This window comes from Tachypleus tridentatus, chromosome 9 (genome assembly GCF_004210375.1).
Source record: "Tachypleus tridentatus isolate NWPU-2018 chromosome 9, ASM421037v1, whole genome shotgun sequence".
Taxonomy (NCBI): domain Eukaryota; kingdom Metazoa; phylum Arthropoda; class Merostomata; order Xiphosura; family Limulidae; genus Tachypleus; species Tachypleus tridentatus.
Genome location: NC_134833.1, coordinates 157,122,824 through 157,149,020, shown reverse-complemented (window position 1 = coordinate 157,149,020; position 26,197 = coordinate 157,122,824). Strand labels below are relative to the sequence as shown.

The 26,197-nt window shown below is 32.9% G+C and overlaps 2 protein-coding genes across 13 annotated transcripts in view; one reads left to right on the top strand and one right to left on the bottom strand.

Moving 5' to 3' along the window:
• The window catches only part of LOC143226758 (constitutive coactivator of peroxisome proliferator-activated receptor gamma-like), a 58,584-nt gene extending 49,453 nt beyond the window's left edge, over nucleotides 1-9,131 (top strand). For both annotated transcript variants that reach the window (XM_076458146.1, XM_076458147.1), the window contains exons 3-5: nucleotides 5,820-6,103; nucleotides 8,041-8,247; nucleotides 8,804-9,131. In XM_076458146.1, coding sequence (XP_076314261.1) covers nucleotides 5,820-6,103; nucleotides 8,041-8,247; nucleotides 8,804-8,878 — 566 coding nt within the window. In that variant the 3' untranslated portion in view covers nucleotides 8,879-9,131. The remainder of the gene's footprint in view (nucleotides 1-5,819; nucleotides 6,104-8,040; nucleotides 8,248-8,803) is intronic.
• A 14,856-nt stretch (nucleotides 9,132-23,987) lies between these two features.
• LOC143226755 (protein phosphatase 1 regulatory subunit 36) overlaps nucleotides 23,988-26,197 on the bottom strand; it is a 28,609-nt gene continuing 26,399 nt past the window's right edge. For 6 of the 11 annotated variants that reach the window (XM_076458129.1, XM_076458131.1, XM_076458128.1 and 3 more), the window contains exon 15: nucleotides 23,990-25,567. In XM_076458129.1, the coding sequence (XP_076314244.1) occupies nucleotides 25,456-25,567 (112 nt within the window). In that variant the 3' untranslated portion in view covers nucleotides 23,990-25,455. Of the gene's footprint in view, nucleotides 25,568-26,197 lie in introns of all 11 variants that reach the window. The other 5 variants (XM_076458138.1, XM_076458139.1, XM_076458135.1 and 2 more) reach the window with 2 other exon arrangements.

The window sequence follows — 26,197 nt, the reverse complement described above, 5'->3', positions numbered from 1 at the left end:
ACAATATAAATTAACAATATAGACACTAGTATCAGGATTAGTGTCTAGAGTGTTAGTATATATTCACCTACAACAATATAAATTAACAATATAGACACTAGTATCAGGGTTAGTGTCTACAGTGTTAGTATATATTCACCTACAACAATATAAATTAACAATATAGACACTAGTATCGGGGTTAGTGTCTACAGTGTTAGTATATATTCAGCTACAACAATATAAATTAACAATATAGACACTAGTATCAGTATTAGTGTCTACAGTGTTAGTATATATTCAGCTACAACAATATAAATTAACAATATAGACACTAGTATCAGGGTTAGTGTCTACAGTGTTACTATATACTCAGCTACAACAATATAGACACTAGTATCAGGGTTAGTGTCTACAGTGTTAGTATATATTCAGCTACAAGAATATAAATTAACAATATAGACACTAGTATCGGGGTTAGTGTCAACAGTGTTAGTATATATTCAGCTACAAGAATATAAATTAACAATATAGACACTAGTATCAGGGTTAGTGTCTACAGTGTTAATATATATTCAGCCACAACAATATAAATTAACAATATAGACACTAGTATCAGGGTTAGTGTCTACAGTGTATATATTCACCAACAACAATATAAATTAACAATATAGACACCAGTATCAGGATTAGTGTCTAAAGTGTTAGTATATGTTCAGCTACAAGAATATAAATTAACAATATAGACACTAGTATCAGGGTTAGTGTCTGCAGTGTATATATTCAGCTACAACAATATAAATTAACAATATAGACACTAGTATCAGGGTTAGTGTCTACAGTGTTAGTATATATTCAGCTACAACAATATAAATTAACAATATAGACACTAGTATCAGGGTTAGTGTCTGCAGTGTATATATTCGGCTACAACAATATAAATTAACAATATAGACACTAGTATCAGGATTAGTGTCTACAGTGTTACTATATACTCAGCTACAACAATATAAATTAACAATATAGACACTAGTATCAGGATTAGTGTCTAGAGTGTTAGTATATATTCACCTACAACAATATAAATTAACAATATAGACACTAGTATCAGGGTTTGGTGTCTACAGTGTTAGTATATATTCACCTACAACAATATAAATTAACAATATAGACACTAGTATCAGGGTTAGTGTCTACAGTGTTAGTATATATTCAGCTACAACAATATAAATTAACAATATAGACACTAGTATCAGTATTAGTGTCTACAGTGTTAGTATATATTCAGCTACAAGAATATAAATTAACAATATAGACACTAGTATCAGGGTTAGTGTCTACAGTGTTACTATATACTCAGCTACAACAATATAGACACTAGTATCAGGGTTAGTGTCTACAGTGTTAGTATATATTCAGCTACAAGAATATAAATTAACAATATAGACACTAGTATCGGGGTTAGTGTCTACAGTGTTAGTATATATTCAGCTACAAGAATATAAATTAACAATATAGACACTAGTATCGGGGTTAGTGTCTACAGTGTTAGTATATATTCAGCTACAAGAATATAAATTAACAATATAGACACTAGTATCGTGGTTAGTGTCTACAGTGTATATATTCACCTACAACAATATAAATTAACAATATAGACACTAGTATGAGGGTTAGTGTCTACAGTGTTAGTATATATTCAGTTACAACAATATAAGTTAACAATATGGACACTAGTATCAGGGTTAGTGTCTGCAGTGTTAGTATATATTCAGTTACAACAATATAAGTTAACAATATGGACACTAGTATCAGGGTTAGTGTCTGCAGTGTTAGTATATGTTCAGTTACAACAATATAAGTTAACAATATGGACACTAGTATCAGGGTTAGTGTCTGCAGTGTTAGTATATGTTCAGTTACAACAATATAAGTTAACAATATGGACACTAGTATCAGGGTTAGTGTCTGCAGTGTTAGTATATGTTCAGTTACAACAATATAAATTAAGTCAACACTGTAGACAGTAGCCCTGATGATGGTACCCGTGTTTCAAAAACTTATCGGCTGTAACTAACATTAAAGGTTTTATCTTTCATTTTGCCAAAATACGCCGGTGTTTTTCAGCTTTTAATAGATACGTATATTTGTCGTAAAATACATCGTTTTGTCTTTGTTTTAATAAGTACAGCATATAAAAGTATTTTAAATGAAACGTTATTATGAAAGAACGGTATCATAAAATGTAATCGAACATTCACAAATTTCCTATACTGTATCGTTATGGTTATTGAATACGAAACAAAGACAACTGAGTGGTATTGTTACTACAGAATTGGGAAATGTATTGTTGCTTAAAAGTAGCTGTGTGGCTATTTGTGTTGTTCGTGACACAGTAAGCATGAGAAATGTGAAAATAAGCAGTTGATATTTTTATTATGATAAATGTCATTGGGGAAAATGTTGTGTGTTTTGGATATACGAGTAGGATAGAACAGTCTATGTTTTTAGTATGTTTAATAAACGGAAGCATGTCTTGCTAGTATGAATATTCCATCTTTGTCAAAAATGTTTTCATAAAGCATCTGCAAAATTTAATATGATTCAAAATATCCACGATAAAATGTTCGATCATATTTTGGTCGGGTAACCTAAAGTTCGTCTTTGACGCCGCTTTCGCCATCTAGTGGGCATATTTAACAATATCTGTTGCAGCAGTGTTCGAATTCTCGGTAAAAAGGGATAAAACTGTACGGTAAAGACAAACACTTGAGTAGATTTTTAATGATTAAAACCTTCTGTCACAGACGTCATTAATTCTTAAATATAATTATCGCAAATCGTTCAGTTTACCATCCTGAAGTGCTATCAATATGGGAACCATTGTAGAGATGGACCTGCTTGATTAACTTTTCCCTACGTGTATACTGTTTGTTACCATTCATACTTCCAGAAACAGTTTTACAGTATCGAAACGTGGACGTAAAACATTCTTAAAACACGATTTCTCAGTTTCATTTTTAATAAGATATCCCATAACATTATGTGCACCGAGAAAGACAAACAGTATATATTTAGTACCTGAAACAAAATATTATATACTGTCTTGTTTGTATGAAAAAACAACAAAAACAATCCAATCTCTGAGCTAGTTTGTTTTATTTCAACTTGTTAAAATGAAACAAGACGACTTATTTTTTAAAGCCTTGCAAAACCTTGTTGGTCGTGTTTTCTTGACCTTGTAGTATTCTCTTCTTTTATTCATTTTGCTACAAATCACACAACTGGGAAGTCACACATAAGAGATTAGTGATTTGTATTTTCCACGTGGCTAGCTTCTTTTCTACTGCAAAAAAAACCGAGGGGTCATGTTTCAGATATTTTCTTTTCTATTGTGTGGTTGGAAGCGCACGTGTGCATGTAAAGTCGTCAGTTTCATCACGTGAGCACCATATATCACAGCAACACAGTCAAAATGGCATTTCTATAACGCAACATCAACGTTGGTTCACCGAATTCATTTTCTTTCTTCATGTTTTCTTCTAAAAACTGTCAAATGCTGAAATTGGAGTTACGTCTATGGTCACATGGCCTTGGCAGCGTTGACTAACTTGAAACGTGAACCCATATGTTGACAGTAACATAAATAAGAACAAAGACATTTATTAGGATATTTCAGAACTTAGCTGCAGTTTTCCCATATTTCGGTATTGCTGAAGTAAACTAGTAAGTAACTTCATATTTTATCAGAAGTGTGTTTCATTCACTGGAGTCAGAAGTGTCTTTCACAGGTATTATTTTCAATCAGTTAGATTATTCAGATGTCCTGTTTCGTTTCTAGACATTAGGTACTGAAGTACTCGGTTATTTATAGGTTTCTGTTATTTATGTGTACTACAATTTGGAGTAGAAACCCGTGTTCATCAGTGATTTTTGTGTTAATATATCTCAAGAGGGCTGGTATGGGTATTAAAACTTTTAGTTAAATGAAGTATAGAACATCATTTCGACCTTCTTAGATTCTTTGTTAACCTAAAGATGACCTTAAAAGTTCGTAATGTTGTTATCTGCTTCATTAATAAAAAATTTAATACCCATATCAGCCATCTTGAGATACATTTTTACTTCAAGTGGATCTCTCCTTATCACGAATGGTTTTGGTTTTATTTTGTTTTTTTGTTTCACTTTCTCTGTCAGTGGTTAGTTGCTGAAATTCATTATTAGTTTCTGTTATACAAAAGATCATGTGATGTAGAAACTCCTTTACATCAGTGGGTTTTGTTTTTGTGTGTTTGCTTGTCACTAGTTGCTATATAAATGTATAGGCTATATGTACTAGTCAGTATCACTATCTAACATAGCAACCTGCATTCATAAAGGTTTTGGCTTAGATGTTGTACCGCCCTGACTAGTAACCAGCACAGTAACGTTTTCTATTACAAAGCAAATCTAATTTCATATACCAGTACCTCTGTCATACCATCAGTTATTTGGTTTACATTTACAGAATCCAGTGGAATTGTCCAAACAGTTGCACATGTGGTTCATATTTAGAAGATAATTTAATGTGATTATCCAACCAATTGCACATTTGGTTTACAAAATTACATTTACAGAACCCAGTAGAACTGTCCTGCCAGTTGCACATGTGGTTTACAGTTGCACAATTGAATATTTATATAAATTTATCAATTATTTAATGAATAAAGTATTACTATCTCTTTGCACTGAGTTATGCCATAAAAGAGATTTGTTTTGCATTATTAATTGAGGATTTCACCTGAACTCATTTTTGGATCAAAACACTAGGTATCTAAAATGTGAAGCATCTGAGGCATTGTTTTATAAACATTATAAATCCTTTCTAGAGAAGAAATTTCCCATGTGTTTCAAAAGTTGCAACAAGAGTTAAGCATCTTAACAAGGATATTACGGAAGCATCATAAAGACAGCTGCCGAAATAAGGAATTCTCATGTATCATGTCTAATAGGATACAGTGATTCATTGAAACATCAGTTGTTTATATAAACAACTGCTGTCATAGGAGAGAGACAAGCTATAGAAAGTTTGTTTACTGCACTGTGGTCTTGTAGTGGTCAACAAAATGGAGAGATACTTGCAAATAGGCATCTGGTCAACATCTGATGCTGTTTCACTGTTGACTCCTTGAACCAGTTGGGTGAAGGACCTACTTGGCAACTGAACCTGAAGAGATATTTGAGGTATCATAAGAATATCCAGAAAAATGTATAAAACCCCAGGGTTTGGCATTGAAATCTAGTTCTCACCAATATTTCCTGAAGCCAAACAAACCTGGATCAATTAAAAGAATCCAAGCACCTATGGATGTCGATGGTTATTGTGTTGCCACTATTGTTTGTATTCCAATAAAACAAGCCCTGCTTTTTTTTGCATCAGTGTTATACTTTAATTTTTTGTTCTTATTTTATGAATCTGCTGTTGGTGAGATTCAGGTTTATCATTATGTTTTTATATTAATTAAAGTGTGATGTTCTTTCTCGGTATATCTTCTGTATTATTTGTCTGAAAATTGCAGAAGTCTTGGGAGTACTTTTGCAGGAGTTTAAACATCAATAGTAATCTCAAGAAAAATAGAAACATTTGCCACATGATGGCCACAGAAGTAGTTGAAACATTGTAAGAAAGCCAGATAAAAGCAAACAATCCACTCAAAAGCTCTATCTTTGGACCTTTATTTAAAGTAATGTCAATAGCTTATTTTAAATGTTATCCAAGAGTTTTACTGCCTTTGTCAATATTATTAAGATGCATATATTTGTGTATTTGTTTTTGTAACTAATAGCTGAATTTCCAATAGGTGGACTTCCAACCTTGGACGACCTTTGGAAGGATGCAGAACCAAGCTTTAGTGCTGCCCAAGTATCACTGAGATGGCAGACATTTGTGGCCTGCATAGGTGTGTCCATTTCAACTCTGAAGCTCCAACAGCTTCCAGCACCTTACGTTACTCTTTGCTGTGTATTAAACTATTTGCTAACCCAGCCTTTGGGGGTAAATCTGAAACCTTTTGAATTGGCGGCTTTCTTGGCTCAAGCTGTATCACCTTCTGCAAGGTCACTGGAATGCTTGGCTAATGTCCAAGTAAGTCTTAGCAGTTTTTTATTTTAATTAGCTTAAAGGTTGTAACTTTTTTATTACATTTTAGTTTTCCAAAATACTGTATTTTGCAGTTCAATTTTCAGTCTGTGAAAAAGGTAAAATTCTACTGTAAGGTCCTTGCATTTTGTCTCATTCCCAGTAGTTATGCAGTGAAAATGGTATAAAATAATAAATCATGTAGTTGTCATTAACACAATATCTTTAAAAAAATAACCAGGTTGTTATATTCTTCAGGATGGGAGATTTTAGTTTCTGGGTTGAAAGTAAAACTACATGTGCAGTGATTGGTCATGTCTCAATATTGGTTAGCTATTGTGTTTCCTTTATAGGTTAGTAATCTATTGTTGATTAAATAAAACATTCCACAATTCACATATGTGCATGGTAATCTGATTCTGAGCTGGTTAAGAAAGGATTGAATATGTGAGCCACTTGCTACTATTTTTGTAAGTTCCTGAATAGTGGGCAGGTACCAAAAGATTGGAAGTTAGCCAATGTAACTCCTCTTTATAAGGGATGTGGTAAAAATTGTCCTGGTACGTATAGGCCTATTAGTCTTGCATCATTTGTGGGAAAAGTTTTGGAAAGTCTGATAAAAGGCCTTGCAAAGCCATTTAACAAATTTTGGAATTTTATTGGATAGTCAGTGTGGTTTTGTTTAACATTCTTTGAAAATATTACTGTGTGTGTAGATGAGGATATGGGTGTAGATTTGGTGTATCTGATTTTCAGAAAGCCTTTGACAAGGAAGCTTGTAAGAAAAAAACAAAAAACTCTGTAGGTGTGGAAGTTACATTATGTTATCAGATGGAAGAAACCAGAGGGTTGTTATATGTAAATGGATTTTAGTCAAACTGAATTAATATCACAAGTGAGGTACCTAAGGGCTCAGTCTTAGGACATTTGCTTATTTTTATTTATATCAATGATACAGATAAAAGATTAGTCAATAAATTACTTAAATTTGAAGATGATATCTACGTCTTAAGTGTTGCTAACTGTGAAGAGGATGCTACTGATTTACAAAAGGATTTAGATCATTGAGTGAGTTTGGTAAATAAATTACAGATGGGTTTTTAATTATTATAAATATAATATATTGCATGTGGGTTATCATAATTTCATTTATAAATATAAGGTAGATGGGAATAACCTTAACAGTGTTATGAGAGAAAGGGATCTTGATGTAATGGTTGATCAGTCTCTTATGCCATCCAAGTAGTGGCAAATAGGATTTTAAATTGTATGTAAAGAAATACTAAATACAAGTCTAAAGAGGTTATAATTTGATTGCCTAGATCACTGGTTAGGCCACATTTGGAGTATTGTGTTCAGTCTTGGGTTCCTTACCTTAGGAAGGGCATTGAATTTTTGAAAAGGGTTCAGAGAAGAATTACTAGGGATGATGCCTGTGATGGAGGGGCTATCATATAAGGAGATATTAATGTTTAAAATTTTCTCTTGGGAAAAAAAAATGAATTAAAAGAAATCTGATTGAGGTTTTTAAGATTGTAAAGGGAATTGGTGAAATAGAACTAAGAGACACAAATATAAATTTTACTAAGGTAGAAGTCAGCTTCAACTAAGACAGTTTTATTTTTCCAATACAGTGGTTGTCTTCAGATGTTGTATGAGCAATAAATTTAAATGTATCATATAACTCACAAAACTGGTTGTGTAGGGTAAAATAAGAAGGACAGTACCAGTATAACCACAAAACGTGGTGAAGTTAGTATTTGTTCACAATGTCACAAAGTGAAGAGTCTGTGTTATGATGAAACTTTGTGTTGACAATGGCATGAATCTGTTTTCATATTAGTACTCAGTGTGGTAATAAAGTATTAAAGGGCTTCATTGTGGTAAGTTACCTTCAGGTAATCATATAATAACCCTTTAAAAAGGTTACTCTTCACCCCTAGGTTTCCTACGTGGACAGTCGAGCAGTTCAGCTAGCCTCAATGTTTATTCGAGGAGTTTCCACAATGAGCATGGTCCTCAGCTTATGTGGTGAGCCATATCCATTGGTGTACAGTATGCCTTGGATGTTTTTTGATGGAAAATTGTTTCATATGCTGTATCTTCAAGCTAAAAGAAGAACCTCTCTGGAGCAACTTTTGGAGTACAAGGTCAGAACATGTATACCCACTTAAAAACTAATGTGATTTACTTACAAACATGGTGGCTTAACAGTGTATTATTTTAAGGGTTCTGTATATATGTTATTCAGGTTTCTTTTTCACCAGAGGTAAAATTTAAAATATCATGTATGATGTTAGAGGTTTTGATATATTTTCTGATTAGTTGTACCCTCTGCTGTGGACTGCTTATTCAAGACTTATTAATACAGCTTATGTCAGCAAATGAAAGAAATACAGCTAGGCCTCTTATAATACAACAACCTAAATTAACTTATGTTGAGACATTGCATTTAGTATTTATGATGTTTTCAATTTCAACTCTGGTGGAAAACCAGAAATTTGTAACATACATACAGGATCATTAAACAATTTATCTACTGTAGAATATTAAATTAGTTTATATTACCATATGGTGATTCAAAAAGGGTTCTAATGAAACCTATAAATCCTAGTATATTCTTTTCATTTGATAGAACATAACACATCTTATTTTCTGTTGTTCTGTGTAAAACTTGTTTCTGGAATGTTTTTGCATGTTATTAAGGCACAAGCTGTGGAAACATTTCAACTACTGTGGTCCGTTACCACAACTGGAACACTGCTAGCAAATTGCCAGTAACCACTGTTGGTGTCTTGGGGTCTGTAGCTGACAAGAAGTCTGGACTGTGGACCATTTATTGTTTCACTTTTGAAATTTTTGCTATGCTTTTATCTCAGAAGACCTGGAAGAATCCTTGTGGAATAGATTTTGTTGTGAGCATGTTATACAAATTTTCATTTCTCTAAACTGTAGTAGCAGTCAGTGTGTGCGTTATAAATCATTCTCTGTGATTTGTTTTCTAATTTCTGAATAAAACAAAACTTATTATACAGTTTGTGTGTGTGTTTCCATCAATGTGTTTAACTGTACATTTTAGAAGACAAATAGCACTGATTTCTTCAAAGGAGAAGCGGTAATACAGTGGAATATCGTATAAAAATAAGCTAGCAATCTTTAATGTGATGGAGGAATAATTCATATGCTGTGATCGGTTTTTACCTAGTCAAAATACGTAGACTGATAAACAAGGTTAGTCACAGTTTTAATATAACTAAAAGACAGTTTACTGATTTAATGGTACAAAACGATAACAAAACTGGTGTCTGTAAAATAGCATGTGATGTGGAATATTTATACAGAACAAACTAGAAGAAATGTAAAATTAAGATTAATGTGTTAAAATTACGATCTCATCTTTAGCTGAACATAATGATGAAACTAAAGAGACGAATTAAAGAGAAATCTTCTTTTGTCGCAACCCACGAGTATTATTGTTAATAATATATATGAACTTAATTAAATAATCAAATTTAATAAAATAATATTAAAATAAAGCAGTAGGGACAAAAGTTATCAATAGAGGGCGAACATTTATCGTAAACAATCCGATCACATGATTCTTTAATAAGGTGTGTTTGTGTGTGATAAACATTCTAGCTCAGGTTTTTTTCTATCAGCAGCAGATGGCAGAATAAATGTTTTACTTTACTTTGAGACTGTGGACAATCTCGTGTTAACTATGTATTGCACGCTATTAAACATTGATTTCTGTCAATGACTAGTGTTTGGAACCTATCGTGTCATGTAGCAAGAGTTTTCGGTTCAACTGACAGTACTATCTATACTCATGTATGAACTAAACACATAGAGGGCGCGACTGAAGAGGGAGTACGTTGCAAAATTAAAGTCTTACCGATATAAAATAAATATTAAATTTCACTTAAATATTAAATTTATTTTATAATTTGCTATAATTGAGGGTGAATACCGAACTAACAGCTAAGTAAAGTAATTTCGGTAAATAAAAGTCAGGCGTTAGTGGTGCAAATTTTACTACAATGTTAAAAATTCGTCATTAATTTTATCTGGTGAGCATAGTTTTATGGTTGTGTTTATTTGGTTTCTTAGTATGTTGAGTTTTTGTTTTGTTTCACAAACACAGACGAGATACATCTACTTAACAAAGGACTCAACTTCGCAATATCACCAAGGTACATTTCAACCTTAGAAATAAAAACATGTTTAGAAGATCTAGCCAGGAGACTTGTGATACTTTCCACAGAAAAAAAAAAAAAAAACTGAAAATAACCAACAGAAAGAAGACAACTTCGACAAATCTATTGACATCCAACAGCCAAACTTCCCAGAAAAAATAAAAAATAATATTTTGCAGAAACACCTAAAAACAACATCTTAAACGATATTCTTAAATAATTTTCTCACAAAACCATCAACATAATTTCACAAAACAGAAAGCTAAAAAACAATCTTACAAAAAGAGACATTAATTCCATTAAAAACCTAAAACAAGACAAAAACATAAAAATTCTGAAAGCAGATAAAGGAAACGCTACAGTCATAATAAACACGAATGAATACATCCAAAAAATGAAGAACATCCTATCAGACACAAACAAATTTAAACCAATACATGCAAATCCAACAAAGAAACACGAAAAAACAAAATACTACTACAAATGAAAAAAGCCAACAATTTCACAAACACTTTATTCCTACCTACGTAAAACCGACTCACGCACACCACAATTATACGGCATCCCCAAACCTCATAAACCAGATTGTCCATTACGACCAACAATGTCCACATATGAATCGTTTAATTACAATCTTGGTAAATACATAGCATGGGCATTCTCCAAATATGTAACATCAACTAGCTCATTCATCAAAGACTCTTTTAATTTCAAGTCTAATTTTAATCAATTGAATCATAAAGCCTTAATGGCCAGTTTCGATGTTATATCCCTCTTTACAGAAGTCCCAACCGCTGAAATCTGCAAGATAGTCTTAGAACTCTATATCAGAGACCATAACCCATCAACAGACATTCCCAGCAACCAATTAGCAACCGTCATAGAATTAGCCACGATGAAGACAAACTTCATGTTCAACAACCACAACGATATACAAACAAATGGCCGAAGCATGGGCAACCCAGCATCACCAGTTCTAGCCAATATTTTTATGACACAAGTTGAAACACAAACAATTAACACAGTATTACATCCACCACTATACTGGTACAGATATGTAGACGACACGATTGCAAGATTTATAATATCTTCAGAACACACACTTAATTTTTTTCAATCACATTAACTCTATACATCCCAACACTAACTTCACATGTGAACAAGAACAAAGCAATCAAATATCATTTCTTAACCTCAAAATTACAAGAATCGACACACAATTTTAAACAGAAATCCACCGAAAAATCACCCATACTGAACTATACATTCCTTGGGACTCAGCATATGAAGCAAAACAAACACTCAACATACTAAGAAACCAAATAAACACAACCATAAAACTGTGCTCACCAGATAAAATTAATGACGAATTAGACAAAATAAAACAATACTTCATCAACTTATACAACAACTCAAGCCCAAAATAAACCAATACAAAGGAACACCTTTATACCTATATTAATAAATATATCAAACATCTAAGGACGCCCTCTACATTCCTACACTCAGTTACACAACCCCCTTCAAACATGTGGTCAGCTATCAGTCAATTACCTCTTTCTTTCTTTGTAAACCTGACGATAACCGAAGAGGGGTTGAAACGTTTTTCGCTCCTTTACGTAAACGTTTTCTCAACCCAAACCAGTTGTTTTTACATATATGTTTTTCTCTACAACTGGGTTCTCTCGTCATCACTGATTATTATTTCAAACTAGGTTATTATCTCTTGCGGCCAGGTGGTTAAGGCATTCGACTCGTAATCTGAGGATCGCGGGTTCGAATCCCAGTCGCACTAAACATGCCAGCCCTTTCAACTATGAGGGCGTTATAATGTGACTGTCAATCCCACTATTCGTTGATAAAAGAGTAGCCCAAGAGTTGGCGGTGAGTGGTGATCACAAGCTGCCTTCCTTCTAGTCTTACACTGCTAAACTCAGGACGGCTAGCACAGATAGCCCTCGTGTAGCTATGCGCTAAATTAAAAAAACAAACAGGTTTGAGGAAAAGTTGGAGGCAATCCTGTAATGGATTTACTGTTATACATTTATTTTAACATCTACGTTTGTTTCATTTTAATACATATAACGTATATTGTTAAATGTGTATTGCGTAAGGCCCTCCTGTCTTCTAAATGTGTAGAAGATTTTCGAGTGTAAGAATCAACAAAATGTATTTTACGAAAGCACAGGCGCGTCTTTGAAAATTGTTGAGAAACTCGCCTAACAAGTATAAAAGCTAGCCATCGCAACATGAGGAGAGAGAGACAAGAGATAGAATATTGTTGGTCAGTATGCTACAAGCCTCGAAATCTGTAATTGTGATTTTAACGCTTATTGATCGGAAAATTACAGATATTTCACCAGGAACGTTTAAAGGTTTCGAACATTACGAACCGTTCGACTTCAGAGAATTAAGTTCGGGCATTAGTGTTTCCACGAGGACATTTTCTGTGAAAAGCAAACTTATAAACCGCGTTAGGTCAAACAAGAATAGAGCTAGCTTGCATTCCCGTCAAGTGAAGAGTGTCTGTGTATCAACATAAATTAATTCGTTCTTCGTGTACCTTTACCATCAATAAAATATTCAGTTCCAAACCAGATAGAAGACCAGTATTGATTTTAAGTTTGTAAAACATTTGTATATACATTATTATTTGTAATAACTGTTATTATAAATTGCGTTGTTGTTTGTTTATTAAAATATTTTTTGTTAAGAAAGAAAATTGTGTATACCAATCTTGTTGGCAAATGTCATAAATTTAATACGTACGGAGAGTTAATTAATTTCGAAATTAAAATCAAAATTTTGGGTGTTTAAAATCCTGATACATAACTTACGTAGCACAATAAATCGAAGACTTGTCCAGGATAAATTTGAATAAACGTATTCTGTTGGACAACAAAATTCAGCATTTGACTTCTGCAGATGAGGAACTGTTGGATGGAAGGAAAACAAAAGAATTAGAGAAAGATGTGAATGCTAAGGGATTATAGTTATAGGTGATTCCTTAACAAGGTATGTGGATATAATAATATGTAGGGTAAACAGGGAAAAAACGAATCGGATTATGCTATCTAGGGGCACAGATGGTGAATATAACTGACAGAACAGGAGATACAATAAAGCATTAAAGAGCATTATCGGAGATGCAGTTTTGGTGGTGCATTTATAGGTTAATGATCTAGGTCTGGCATGGCCAGATGGTTAATCTGAGGGTCGCGGGTTTGAATCTTCGTCACACCAAACATGCTCACCCTATCAGCCGTGGGAGCGTTATAATATTATAGTCAATCCCACTATTTGTTGGTAAAAGAGCAGCCCAAGAGTTGGTGGAGGGTGATGATGACTAGCTGCCTTCCTTCTAGTGTTACATTGCTAAATTAGGGACGGCTAGTGCAGATATCCCTCGTGTAGCTTTGTGCGAAATTCAAAAACAAGCTAATGATTTAAGGAATGATAGGTCAGAAGAGCTACTAAATAGGTAAAGAAAAAGGCCATAAATTAGTTTTATCAGGATTAATCCCCATAATTAACTGAAGGGATAAGTTATAGTAGGTCACTATGGTTAAATGTTAGGCTAAAGTTAGTATGTAAGATTAGCAGATGAGCTGGTTGAACTTACGAAATCATGTCATTGGAAGAAAGGAGTATTTTGTAATAGATGGTTTACATGTAAATAGGTTAGAGACTGGATTGGTTTTTAAAGCTGCTAACTCAGCTGTAAGGAAATTCTTAAACTAGGCCTAAACAGTGGTGAGGGTCAGGAAAAACTAAATGCAAAACAATAAGAGCAGAGAAAAGTTTAGCATAGACGTAGTTATAAGGATAGGCTTAATTGTTACTATTGTAATACTAGGAATATAAGAAGAAAGAAAAGATGAGTTTAGAGTATTGGTAGGAATGAGGGACTTCAATATAACCAGAGTATCTGAAACATGGATGATTTTGATGACAGAAGTTTCTTTGAAGTACAGGGTTATACGCTGTTTATTAAAGATAGAGTACATAAGAGGAGAGTATGAGTGTCTTTTTATGAAAAAGCTGAAAATATTAAAGATAACAGCAAGGAGATTGAATCCATTTGAGTTTTAACAGTATATAAAAAGAAAAGGCTTTTAGTGAGAATTTGTTACAGATGATGTTCATGAGAAACTTTACAATGAGATTAACATTTCAGCTGTTAATGAACTCATAATTACGGGTGATTTGAATTTAAAGCATATAGATTGAGAAATGCTAGAATCAACTCATGAGAGAGCAAGGTTTCTGAATACTGTTCAGTATAGCTCACTTCACCAATTAGTCAAAAAACCTTCTAGGAACAAAGTCATGAGAAAGCAAGTTTCTGAATACTGTTCAGCATATCTCTCTTCACCAATTAGTCAAGAAACCTTCTAGAAACAAAGCCATGAGAGAGCAAGGTTTCTGAATACTGTTCAGCATGGCTCTCTTCACCAATTAGTCAAAAAACCTTCTAGAAACAAAGCCATGAGAGAGCAAGGTTTCTGAATACTGTTCAGCATAGCTCTCTTCACCAATTAGTCAAAAACCTTCTAGGAACAAAGCCATCAGAAAGCAAGGTTTCTGAATACTGTTCAGCATATCTCTCTTCACCAATTAGTCAAGAAACCTTCTAGAAACAAAGCCATGAGAGAGCAAGGTTTCTGAATACTGTTCAGCATATCTCTCTTCACCAATTAGTCAAGAAACCTTCTAGAAACAAAGCCATGAGAGAGCAAGGTTTCTGAATACTGTTCAGCATATCTCTCTTCACCAATTAGTCAAGAAACCTTCTAGAAACAAAGCCATGAGAAAGCAAGGTTTCTGAATACTGTTCAGCATAGCTCTCTTCACCAATTAGTCAAAAAAACTTCTAGAAACAAAGCCATGAGAAAGCAAGGTTTCTGAATACTGTTCAGCATATCTCTCTTCACCAATTAGTCAAGAAACCTTCTAGAAACAAAGCCATGAGAGAGCAAGGTTTCTGAATACTGTTCAGCATATCTCTCTTCACCAATTAGTCAAGAAACCTTCTAGAAACAAAGCCATGAGAAAGCAAGGTTTCTGAATACTGTTCAGCATAGCTCTCTTCACCAATTAGTCAAGAAACCTTCTAGGAACAAAGCCATGAGAAAGCAAGGTTTCTGAATACTGTTCAGCATATCTCTCTTCACCAATTAGTCAAGAAACCTTCTAGAAACAAAGCCATGAGAGAGCAAGGTTTCTGAATACTGTTCAGCATATCTCTCTTCACCAATTAGTCAAAAAACCTTCTAGAAACAAAGCCATGAGAGAGCAAGGTTTCTGAATACTGTTCAGCATATCTCTCTTCACCAATTAGTCAAGAAACCTTCTAAAAACAAAGCCATGAGAGAGCAAGGATTCTGAATATTGTTCAGCATAGCTCTCTTCACCAATTAGTCAAAAAACCTTCTAGAAACAAAGCCATGAGAGAGCAAGGTTTCTGAATATTGTTCAGCATAGCTCTCTTCACCAATTAGTCAAAAAACCTTCTAGAAACAAAGCCATGAGAGAGCAAGGTTTCTGAATATTGTTCAGCATATCTCTCTTCACCAATTAGTCAAAAAACCTTCTAGAAACAAAGCCATGAGAGAGCAAGGATTCTGAATACTGTTCAGCATGGCTCTCTTCACCAATTAGTCAAAAAACCTTCTAGAAACAAAGCCATCAGAGAGCAAGGTTTCTGAATATTGTTCAGCACAGCTCTCTTCACCAATTAGTCAATAAACCTTCTAGAAACAATGCTATTTTATATTTACTGTTAACTTCAAATATAGAAATGATTGAGAAGGTAGAAATTGGGAAACATCTTGGTGCAACTGATCATTGCTGTATTTGATGTTTTGCTATATGTGAAGATAAGGAACAATGATGTAAGTTGTGCAGCTGAGTTATTCCTTACAGAAAGAAAAGTATAGATACAAGTAAACAACCAGGCCAGCTCACAAGAGAAAGAAGTAAAGAAAATTATCACAAATTTTAAAAATTTACATATTCTGGTATGACAGGAGACTAAGAAGAATGTACAATATCAGAAAAGTTGGTGAAACATGTAATTAAAACATCAATAAAGATGTATGTGAAAAGGTTGGCTGAAAATTTAAAAATTAGCTGTGAGGATTTCTTTAAGTGCATTAAGGGTAAACAGAATGTTAGGTTGGAGATAGGATCCCTGAGAGATGATGAAAAAAGGTTTGTATATGACATAGCCTTGGTTATTAATTTTTGCTTTTTCTTCAGTTTTTACTAATGAATATTTAAGCAGTATTCCACATCTTGAACAGTTGATAAATGGAAATGAGATCAAACAAGATTATTGAATTAATTCTGGGCTGGTCAAGGAAAACATTGGGAAATTTAAGAAATGATATGTCTCCTGGGCCAAACAATATTTCCCCAAGGGTTTTGAAGGACATTAAAGATTGGGTGTATGAGCCACTTACCAATATTTTTTGTCAGTCCCTAAATAGTGGGCAGGTGCTAGAGGCTTGGTAGTTACCTAATATTATTTCTCTTTTCAAGGAAGAGGTGATAAAAATTGTCCCAATGATTGTAGACCCATTAGTCTCACATACTTTGTAGGAAAAGTTTTGGGAGGTCTGTTAAAAGATACTTTTCAAAGTCATTTAACAAAATTTTGAACTTTATTACATGGTCAGCATGGTTTCACTGAGGAGAAATATTGTGACAAGGTTACTGTCAATGTTGATGATGGTAAGGGTGTAGACTTAGTGTATCTAGGTTTTCAGAAAGCATTTGACAAGGTGTCACATAAAAGAGTTGCAAAAGTTATCTCTCTTGGTGTGGAGGATAAGTTGGGTAATTGGATAGAAGAGTGGCTAGATGGAAGAAAGCAGAGAGTTGTTACAAATGGTATTCAATCAAACTGGATTAAGGTAACAAGTGAGGTATTTCGAGGCTCGGTCTTAGAACCTTTGCTCTTTTTGATTTATACCAATATATTACTTAAACTTGTTGATGATATTAAGGTCTTGCTGGTTGTGAAGAGGATGCTGCTGATTTACAAAAGGATTTTGATCATTTAGTGAGTTGGACAAATATATGGCAGATGGATTTTAAATATAATAAATGTAAGATAATGTATGTCAATCATTATAATTTAAATTATAAATATACTTTGGATGAGAATAATTTTAATAATGACATAAAAGGGGATCTTTATGTAATAGTCAATCAATTTGTTTAGCCATCCATGTAGTGTGCTGTTGCTAGTGCTAAAGCAAATACAATTTTAGGTTGTGCCGGCAGAAATATTGAATACAAGTAGCAAGAAATTATAATTTTGGTGTACAGGTCACTGGTTAGGCCACATTTAAAATATTGTGTTCAGTTTTGAGCTTCTTACCTTAGGAAAGACATTGAATTGTTAGAAAGAGTTCAGGGAAGGGTTACTAGATTGGTGCCTGAGATGGAGGGGTTTGTCAAATTGTGAATATAAAAATTATCTTAATTGTAGGTTAGAATAATTAATCCCCCACTGGGACAGTGGTAAGTCAACAGACTTATAACGGACACAGCAAATACCCTAATGTGGCTTTGCAATAAGAAAACACAAAGTCAGAATAATTAATAGATTTGAAAAATGTAAGTAAAAATGATATTGTTACAGTTTCCAAATTGACTGACAAAGGAAATAGTATTGTAGTTTTAGATAACATTAAATATTTACGAATTGTAAGTGATTCAACTAAGTTTGTGAAGATGTACCTTACTGATACAAGAAAAGCTAAATTACAAAGGTATTTTTTGAAATCGAAGAAATATGTTATTCTTAATGAACAAAAGTACCTAAACATTAGGCCATCAGATAGTCATCCTGGAGTTTTTTCATCGTCTACCTAAATTTCATATCCTCTGTGGCCCATAGTTTTTAACACTGGAGCTTATAACCATGCTTTAGTTTGTATCTAGTTATCAGATTAATTATTTCAGTTCTTCTAGACTACACTTAAGGGGCATGATATTCCCTTAACTTCTAAATGGTTTATTTAGTTATTTATCTGTGACTTTAATGAATTCTGGTTACATCAACAACTGCAGATCTTTCTTTAAAGATGTACATCTACAATGCCTCAGTCTAATTCTCACATCCTTGTCTGTTATAATATCAATCAACGTGCCAACGAATCCAACATTTCAAGTAGAGCATCCAAATAAAATAATTGAGTAAACTTTTCTAAACCTTCTGCAAGTTCAGTTAAAGTCTCTTCTTTCCTTTTCAAACTGTTCTGAAGCTTTCCTTTAGGTACTCTTTTCTAGTGCATCACTTCAAACTTGTTGGATAAAGGTTCCCACGAACATTTCACATTTGTTACAACTCTCAGCATTAAACTGGTACTTTTAGATAGGAAGCAAGATGAACAGTTCATTGCTCACTATTTCAGCCGTTCACTCCGTAAATGGTTTTGAATTGAACCTGGTATTCCTTCCATGATACATTTTCATCATAATTAGTTGTTTTCTTTATTGACTGATGTTGATCCAGTCAGTCACATTCTAGAATTTGATTTGGTAGTGTCAAGGCTGGAGCAATTCAGGAAGATGTCACAGATGGCACTGCAATAGTAATAACAGGTATAATCGAAAGAGATTCTTCTCTTCCATATTTTGTAATAAGTGATGTTTCAGGTTATAATTCTTGGACATGCAGAAAGAGGGATGGCTTATTTGCATTTGTTTTCCAACAGTTGTATAATATCACTTTTCGACTTCATTGATCTGGGTATTATAATCTTTGTGCATTTCACTTTTGACTTCGTTGATGTCCTTTTGTGATTTTTAAGTTTTGTCACAATAGTCTTTCCACACTTCGTCGATGTTTTTATATACATCCCCAGTCTTATTGTTGCAGCCTTTCTGTTCATCTCCTATTGCATCAACAATCTTCTTTTCCATTAGGTTTAGTTTGTACTTTAAAAACTTATAATAAAATGTGTATTGCAAAAGTCCCGCACATTCTCTAAAATTGTAGAAGATTCTCGAATGAAAGAATCAACAATGCACTATGTGTGTAAGTAAAGTATTGTTTCTAACTGAACTTTCGAGAACCTCACATGAAGTTTATAAATTGACGCTCCAAGAAACAGTTTTCATACTATTGTTGGTTTGCTACAGTTAGTGTGCAATATGCCTCAGAAGTTATAACTGTGATGAACGCTTATCACTTGAAAAACTACATATATTTGACCAGGAATGTTTATAGATTTTGAACATTACAAACTTTAACTAAAGAAAATTAATTTCGGACGTTGGTATTTCTACGTGGACATCAAGTATTATCCTCGGTGAAAAGTGAGCTTGCAAATCGCATGAGATCAGCCAAGAAAAAGATTTCCGGTAAAGAGAAGTGTACCTGTGTATAAACACAAAATATTTGCTCTCAGTGAACTGTCGATAAAAAATTCAGTTCCAGACCAGATACGAGACTCAGTATTGTTTGTAAGGTTGTAAAATATATTTGTGTTAAGAAAGAAAATTGTGTGTATTAATATCGTTAGCAAATATTATAAATTTGACACATATCAACATTAATTTAACTTCTAAATTCAGATTAAAATTTCCGGGAATTTGAAGTAGTAATACGTGACATAATAAATCGGAGACTCGTCCGAGATAAATCATAACACGTAACAAAGTTCTATTTTATTTTCATCAGAATAATCCCATTTTTGATAACAGTTTGAAACTTCGTTCATGGTTAAGTGGTCTCTTAAATTATTTCAAAGTTATGTTTACGTATTTATAACAAATTAGTATTTTTCTGTTTGTTTGTGAAATTCGCGCAAAGCTAAACAAGGCCTATCTGCACTAGCTGTCCCTAATTTAGTAGTGTAAGACGAGAAGTCAGGCAGATAGTAATCACCACCCACCCCCAACTCTTGAATTACTCCTTTATCAACGATTAGTGGGATTGACGGAAACATAATAATGCCCCCATAGTTGAAAGGGCGAGCATGTTTAGTGCGACTGGAATTCGAACCCGCGACCCTCATATTACGAGTTGAGCGCCCTAACCACCTGACCATAATACTTTTGGACCACAACCATTTTTACATGCTACTTTAATTTTTTCACAAGTTTGGACTTAAGTTTACAAATAACGTTCAAATAGGATTATCTCACCAACTGGACGAGCATTGATCCAAATACTGCATTAAATATAAATTATTTACTGAAACAAACTGACTTGCACTGAACTACTCAACGTTTTACTGAATGACAGAAAACAAAACTAATTTATTACTTATTTACGATTGACCGTTCACCGTTTTCTTTTATTTGTACATTTTCCTTATCACTGACATTTCTGAGTCTTTCGGTCATTACAACCAGCAGCCCCCTCTACCAAACAAACAAACTACAGCTTAAAAAATGTAGCTTATGGCACTACCAACAGAAATAAAAACTTACATTCAATAATGTACAGTTTCATTTGTGGAAATTTAGGGAATGAATGCCACACAATAAAGAAATACACTTGAAAAACTGTAATTATATTAACCGTAAACCGACTAAGAGTCACTTTCTTTTTACTTAATAGTTTATTAATTATCATTATGTTCGCAGCGTGCGGTGGGCCCTGGGCAACGGTTTCTTTTGTCCATTGGTGAGTCTTGGTAATTTTTATGATTAGTTAAAGCAAGAGGTAGTAATAGATTATCAAGAAGGAAGAGGCCCATATGAACCTGACCCTACTGGGTCTTTTTATAGAAATATCGACAAGAGAGAGAGAATAGATTATCAAACAGTTTAACCCACTTTCATTAGTAGTCACCCCTTTGGTAGACAAGATAGACTCATCCATTACTTTTAAAATTAATATTATAAAAATTAATGAATAGGGCAACTATGCAAAATATTACTTTATTTTATAAACAAACTATCGCATAAAATTATTGTTAATAATTTTTATTAAAAGTGTTATAGGTTTCTAAAATTGTTGCTTGATAAGAGAAATAACTTTTAAGTAACACCAACGTATAATAGCCAATATGTTTGCTTTAAATTACAGGAATTTTTAATCATCAAGGTGTGTGAAATGGAAGAGAAGATGGAGAAATAGAAGATAGTGGAAGAAGACAAGACAAGAAATTTATTATAGAAATTTTAATCTTGTAATTAAATATATCTAATTTTTGGGTTCTTTGTTAGGAACCAAGTAATTGTTAAAGTATGTCATTGTGTGTGGAAAGCGTTAAATATCATAGTGTAATTAAAATAACGTAGTTTTAAATATTGTGTTAAATTCAAGTACGTGTTTTTATTATGGAATTTGTGAAAGAAAGTATAATTTCAAACAAATTTTCGTAAGTAGAAAATATAAAGCATGCGCTGATTTTCCCTATAATGTTATTCAAATTATTTTCGAACACTCTACTGCTTGTTTCTTGGGTGTGTTTTTTTCAGGTTTGAGTAATAAACGATTTTTTTTTTTCATAATAATATTTAACTGTGCTCTTGATTCTAGTATTTTTGTTTTTACCAAATATTTATAAATTATATAGGTTTCACTTTTGGCTACCGTCACTTAATTTGTGTCAGAAATAGTTACTGGAGATGAAAAAATCAGAGTGTTGTTTCAATTACTTTTAAACTAAAAGGGATAAAAACTTAGTAAATGATAAATAAACTTTTTAATGCTAAAAACGTTACGGACTGAGACGCTCTTTCTATGAAGATTTTAAACTATAACGGAACACAAAGACTGGAAATTAGCACCATACATCAGATCTATGGAATCGTTAATATTATATTAAAATTAGGATAATATTAACAAATATAGAACAACGAATAATAGTACAATATAATTAATATTATAGTTATACAATCTATATAAATGTAATACTATTGTCTCATCTATATCCATGTTAGGTAGTAACTAGTTCGCAGGGTATGGCTCTTCAAAATGGGTATGGGGATTCGCTAGGTCCATACAAATTTTAATTTTGCGGTTTTTATAGGCGTTTTTTTAAGCCACTACCTCTCCTCTCGTAAATGGACCTTCACCAAATTTGGTATGGGGAGATACATATACAATTTCAATTTTGTGTTTTGCTATTTTTGTGAGTATTTTTAAGTTTTCACGTTTTTCACCACTACTATGTCCCTTGTTGATGGATTTTCACTAAATTTGGCATGAAAGTTTGTTGGGTTCATGCACAGATACAAGCAAACATACAATTTCACATTTTCTGTTTTTTACAGTTTTATGGGCGTTTTTTTTTTTTTTGTAATTACTTATGAGGAAAGCAACTTTTTATGTCCTAAGCTAACCTTTCATTAATCACAAATTTACATAACATCCGTCCAAGGGACGGGTACTCCAGCTAGTAATGATTATTATATGAATAAATTAACATGGTATAAATAATCATAAATTACTTAAATAACTATAACCCATACTTATAATGATACATAAATTAATATTATCATAATTTTAAAAATAATAATGATATACTGGCAATTTCATTCTGTACCTATGTTATGGTCAATCCCACGACTTCGATTATAGTAATTAAAGAACTGCTAGAAAATGATGTTTACTAACTGCATTTCCTGTGGTCCGTCACTTCAAAATCGGTGATCGGTTAGCTCATATAGTCTTTTCATTGACAAATATACCGCCATCTTAATTGTTGTTAGACAATAATAGGTGTCGCATTTAATGTTCATTCAAAAATAAGTTGAATGGCCTAACGTTTCCAGATACTCATAGTGTATAAAATGGCTATTTTAATTGCAGTTATTATAAATAGATTAAACAGCTTTAGTTGAAAATATATCGAGCTAGTTTACAGTCGTGTAGAATGCTTTGGTGGAGCAATACATTGTATTGAATATTTGCCTTCCCTCTAGTTTACCGCTGCTACATTAGGGACGACTGTTCCAAATATCCATAGAACAGTCTTGGACTAAATTCAATAAAAATTTCTATTGTTATTCTTGTTCCACGAGATTACAAGTTTAGATAGGGTCAATTCTAACATAACATATAACGTAATGTTCAGGGGCAACAAGGTACCTAATGGTCTATCTCGACTGTCAAATCCTCTAAACTATTATAAATTTCCAAAATAATTAATAATACTTCCTTAATGGAAGATCACGACACAAGTGGAATGAATTTTGTTGTTAACGTCTTCAGTTAGTAGGAAAGTTGTTCATGTGAACATACACATTATCATACTATAATGGAACTCTTGCTTACATGATACTGGGAAAACTTTTTTATTACGTAATGTGTAACCCCCTACTTTGCAAAACTTGTACACTGTATACATGTAGATTTGCAATAAGAGTCCGATTTTCCCGTTTTGCTTCCGCTTCCCATCACGGACAAACTTATTTTTCTCCATTCTCAGGATGCAGGTGTGACGTCATGAATATGTCATATGGGATCTAAGGCACTAGCTCCATTTATATAAATATAAGAGTACTGTATGTTGTATATTAATGTAAATACTTCGCCCCTGTTCATGAATCTTCATCAAATTTGGAATGAAGACTTGTTGAGTCCATGAAGAGATATATGCAAATTTATGGCTTCACGTTTTGTGTTTTGCTGTTTTTAATGCGCGATTTCGTTTGTTTCTTTTAAAATTATATATAAAGGAAAACAACTTTTCGTGTCCGAAAATAACCTTTTATTAATCATGAATTTACATAATTTCCGTCCAGGGTATGGGCACTCCAGCTAGTGCAGCTAATTAACGTTTAGTGTTAGGGTTTTTATTCATCTATAATCACATGGAAAGTTTGTATTCTTCTAGTAATGGGGACAAATGCAGAACATGTCATCAATTAAACGTTAATAAATATCGGGTTTGTATAGTAATTTAAAAAGCGAAATTAGTTTTTAAGTTGTAGTACTTGTACATAGACTGGGAAGGGGGTGATAATTAAGCCTAACTTAACGAATTAAACATGCTTACAGTATTTGTCGTAATATCTGGAGAAGCTGTTTGTGGGAACAGATATAAGTATAAAAATCAACACTCCAATTTAATAAAATTAGAAGTGCACTGTAACCTAATTATCTTCACTTCTGTGTATAATAAATACTAAACTAGCTAAAATCATGCCAGGCTTCACAGCTAAATAGGAAGTGTCAAGGGATTTGGAGACAGGCCGATATTCCGAAACATTTTCGCCACTCTAGTATGAAGTTAATTTACTTTAATCTTTGATTTGTTCTTTCTTTTCAATAACATTGTAATACTATAGTAAGAGTAAAAAAGACAACAACAAAAACTCGATTTTTTGGTTCAATGAAGGGTAAAATCTTTGTTATTAGCAACCGACAAGTTTCGATAACACTGAACTAGTACCTAAACTTTTCCTTGTACCTCAAAACGTCTATTTTTTTAATCAGAAATCTTTGATTATGGGTAACAATAATCGCAAATATTTGTAAATGCCATCTCTTATGCCCCTAAAATATAGCATTATACACATTTTACTGTTTATGTAATATAACAATATGATTGAGCATAAGGCCTGCATATATTTTACGTTCAATTTTCGGAATATCAGACTATAATTAGGTATTTCCCCAAGAAATCGATGGGTATTTTGGAATTTCAATATTTTGGAATAATGTGAAATAATTGCCTCATAATCCTTCCAATCGAACAGCAAGTTGTTTCAAAGGTTTTTAGCTTTGTTACTATAGATCTTAATGTTAGAATATGATAATATATTTGGACTTTGAGATACCACTTATTGGTAAAAGTTCTATGTTCCTGTGAATAAATTACTGGCTCTTAATGAGATTAGTTGTGTAAACCCACTGTTTATTACAAATAAGTTTTTTCAGTGTGCATTTCAGTGGACTTGCAACGCTATAAACCGGGTTTCGATACCCTCGGTGAACAGAATATAGAGAGCCCATTTTGTAGCTTTGTGCTTAAACTACACACAAACAAACAAATATTTTTAATATGTTTTTACAGTAATACATACATCCATCTAAAAAGAAGAGTCATAGAGCAGAGACATTAATTTTGCAATTTTTTTTAAATAAAAGCATAATATGTATTACAACAACTGTTGTTATTTGTTAGATTACAAAGACTAAAGTATTGCAAAATAGGAACATTGTTTTTTTAAGCTGTTACAATTTCACCTCAGCTTGCTAGAGGGGACCATCAAGGTAGATTCCTCCTGCAATGTGTTAGTGATTTGCTCTAATAATTCATTGTACTGGTTTCGATCGTCACCAAGTATTCCTATGCTACAAAAATATAAATTATGAAAATCATAGTTATGCAAGGCATTTACCAATCAACAAAACATAATAAAATGTGTTTTAAAAAAACAAAACAACAATCAGTCAAATCATATGACTATATATGATAGTTAAATCAGTGATAAATTACTACAGCAAATTTTTAATTATAGTTTGTGAACTGACATTTACATTAAACTTTTGTAGTTAAAACAAGAAAGATATTGTTACTGAAATAAATCTCTCTAGGAATATTTTAGGTGAGCTTTTGAGTTTCGTTTGGTCATTGGTACTTGGTACAGTTAACTCGGATAGGACAGAATGATAATGTTAGAAAATAATTTACTTTCTAATTATAATAAAGTAATTGAAATTTGAAGAATAAAGTTACAAGGCCTTTTGTAATGGATGTTTATAAATATATTTGTAGGAAACATGTGAGTGTTCATGAGAGATTACAAAGTTTACAAATCAAGAAATATGGCAATTATTGACATTTTGATGGATACAGCAGCAGTTATAAAAACATAACGTTAACATTCATTTGACACTTAGTAGTCAAAGCTTTCTCTTTAATAACTTGTTTGTGGACATTTTAAACACAATGTTGTTAGTTGTTGAGACATGCGTGTTTTT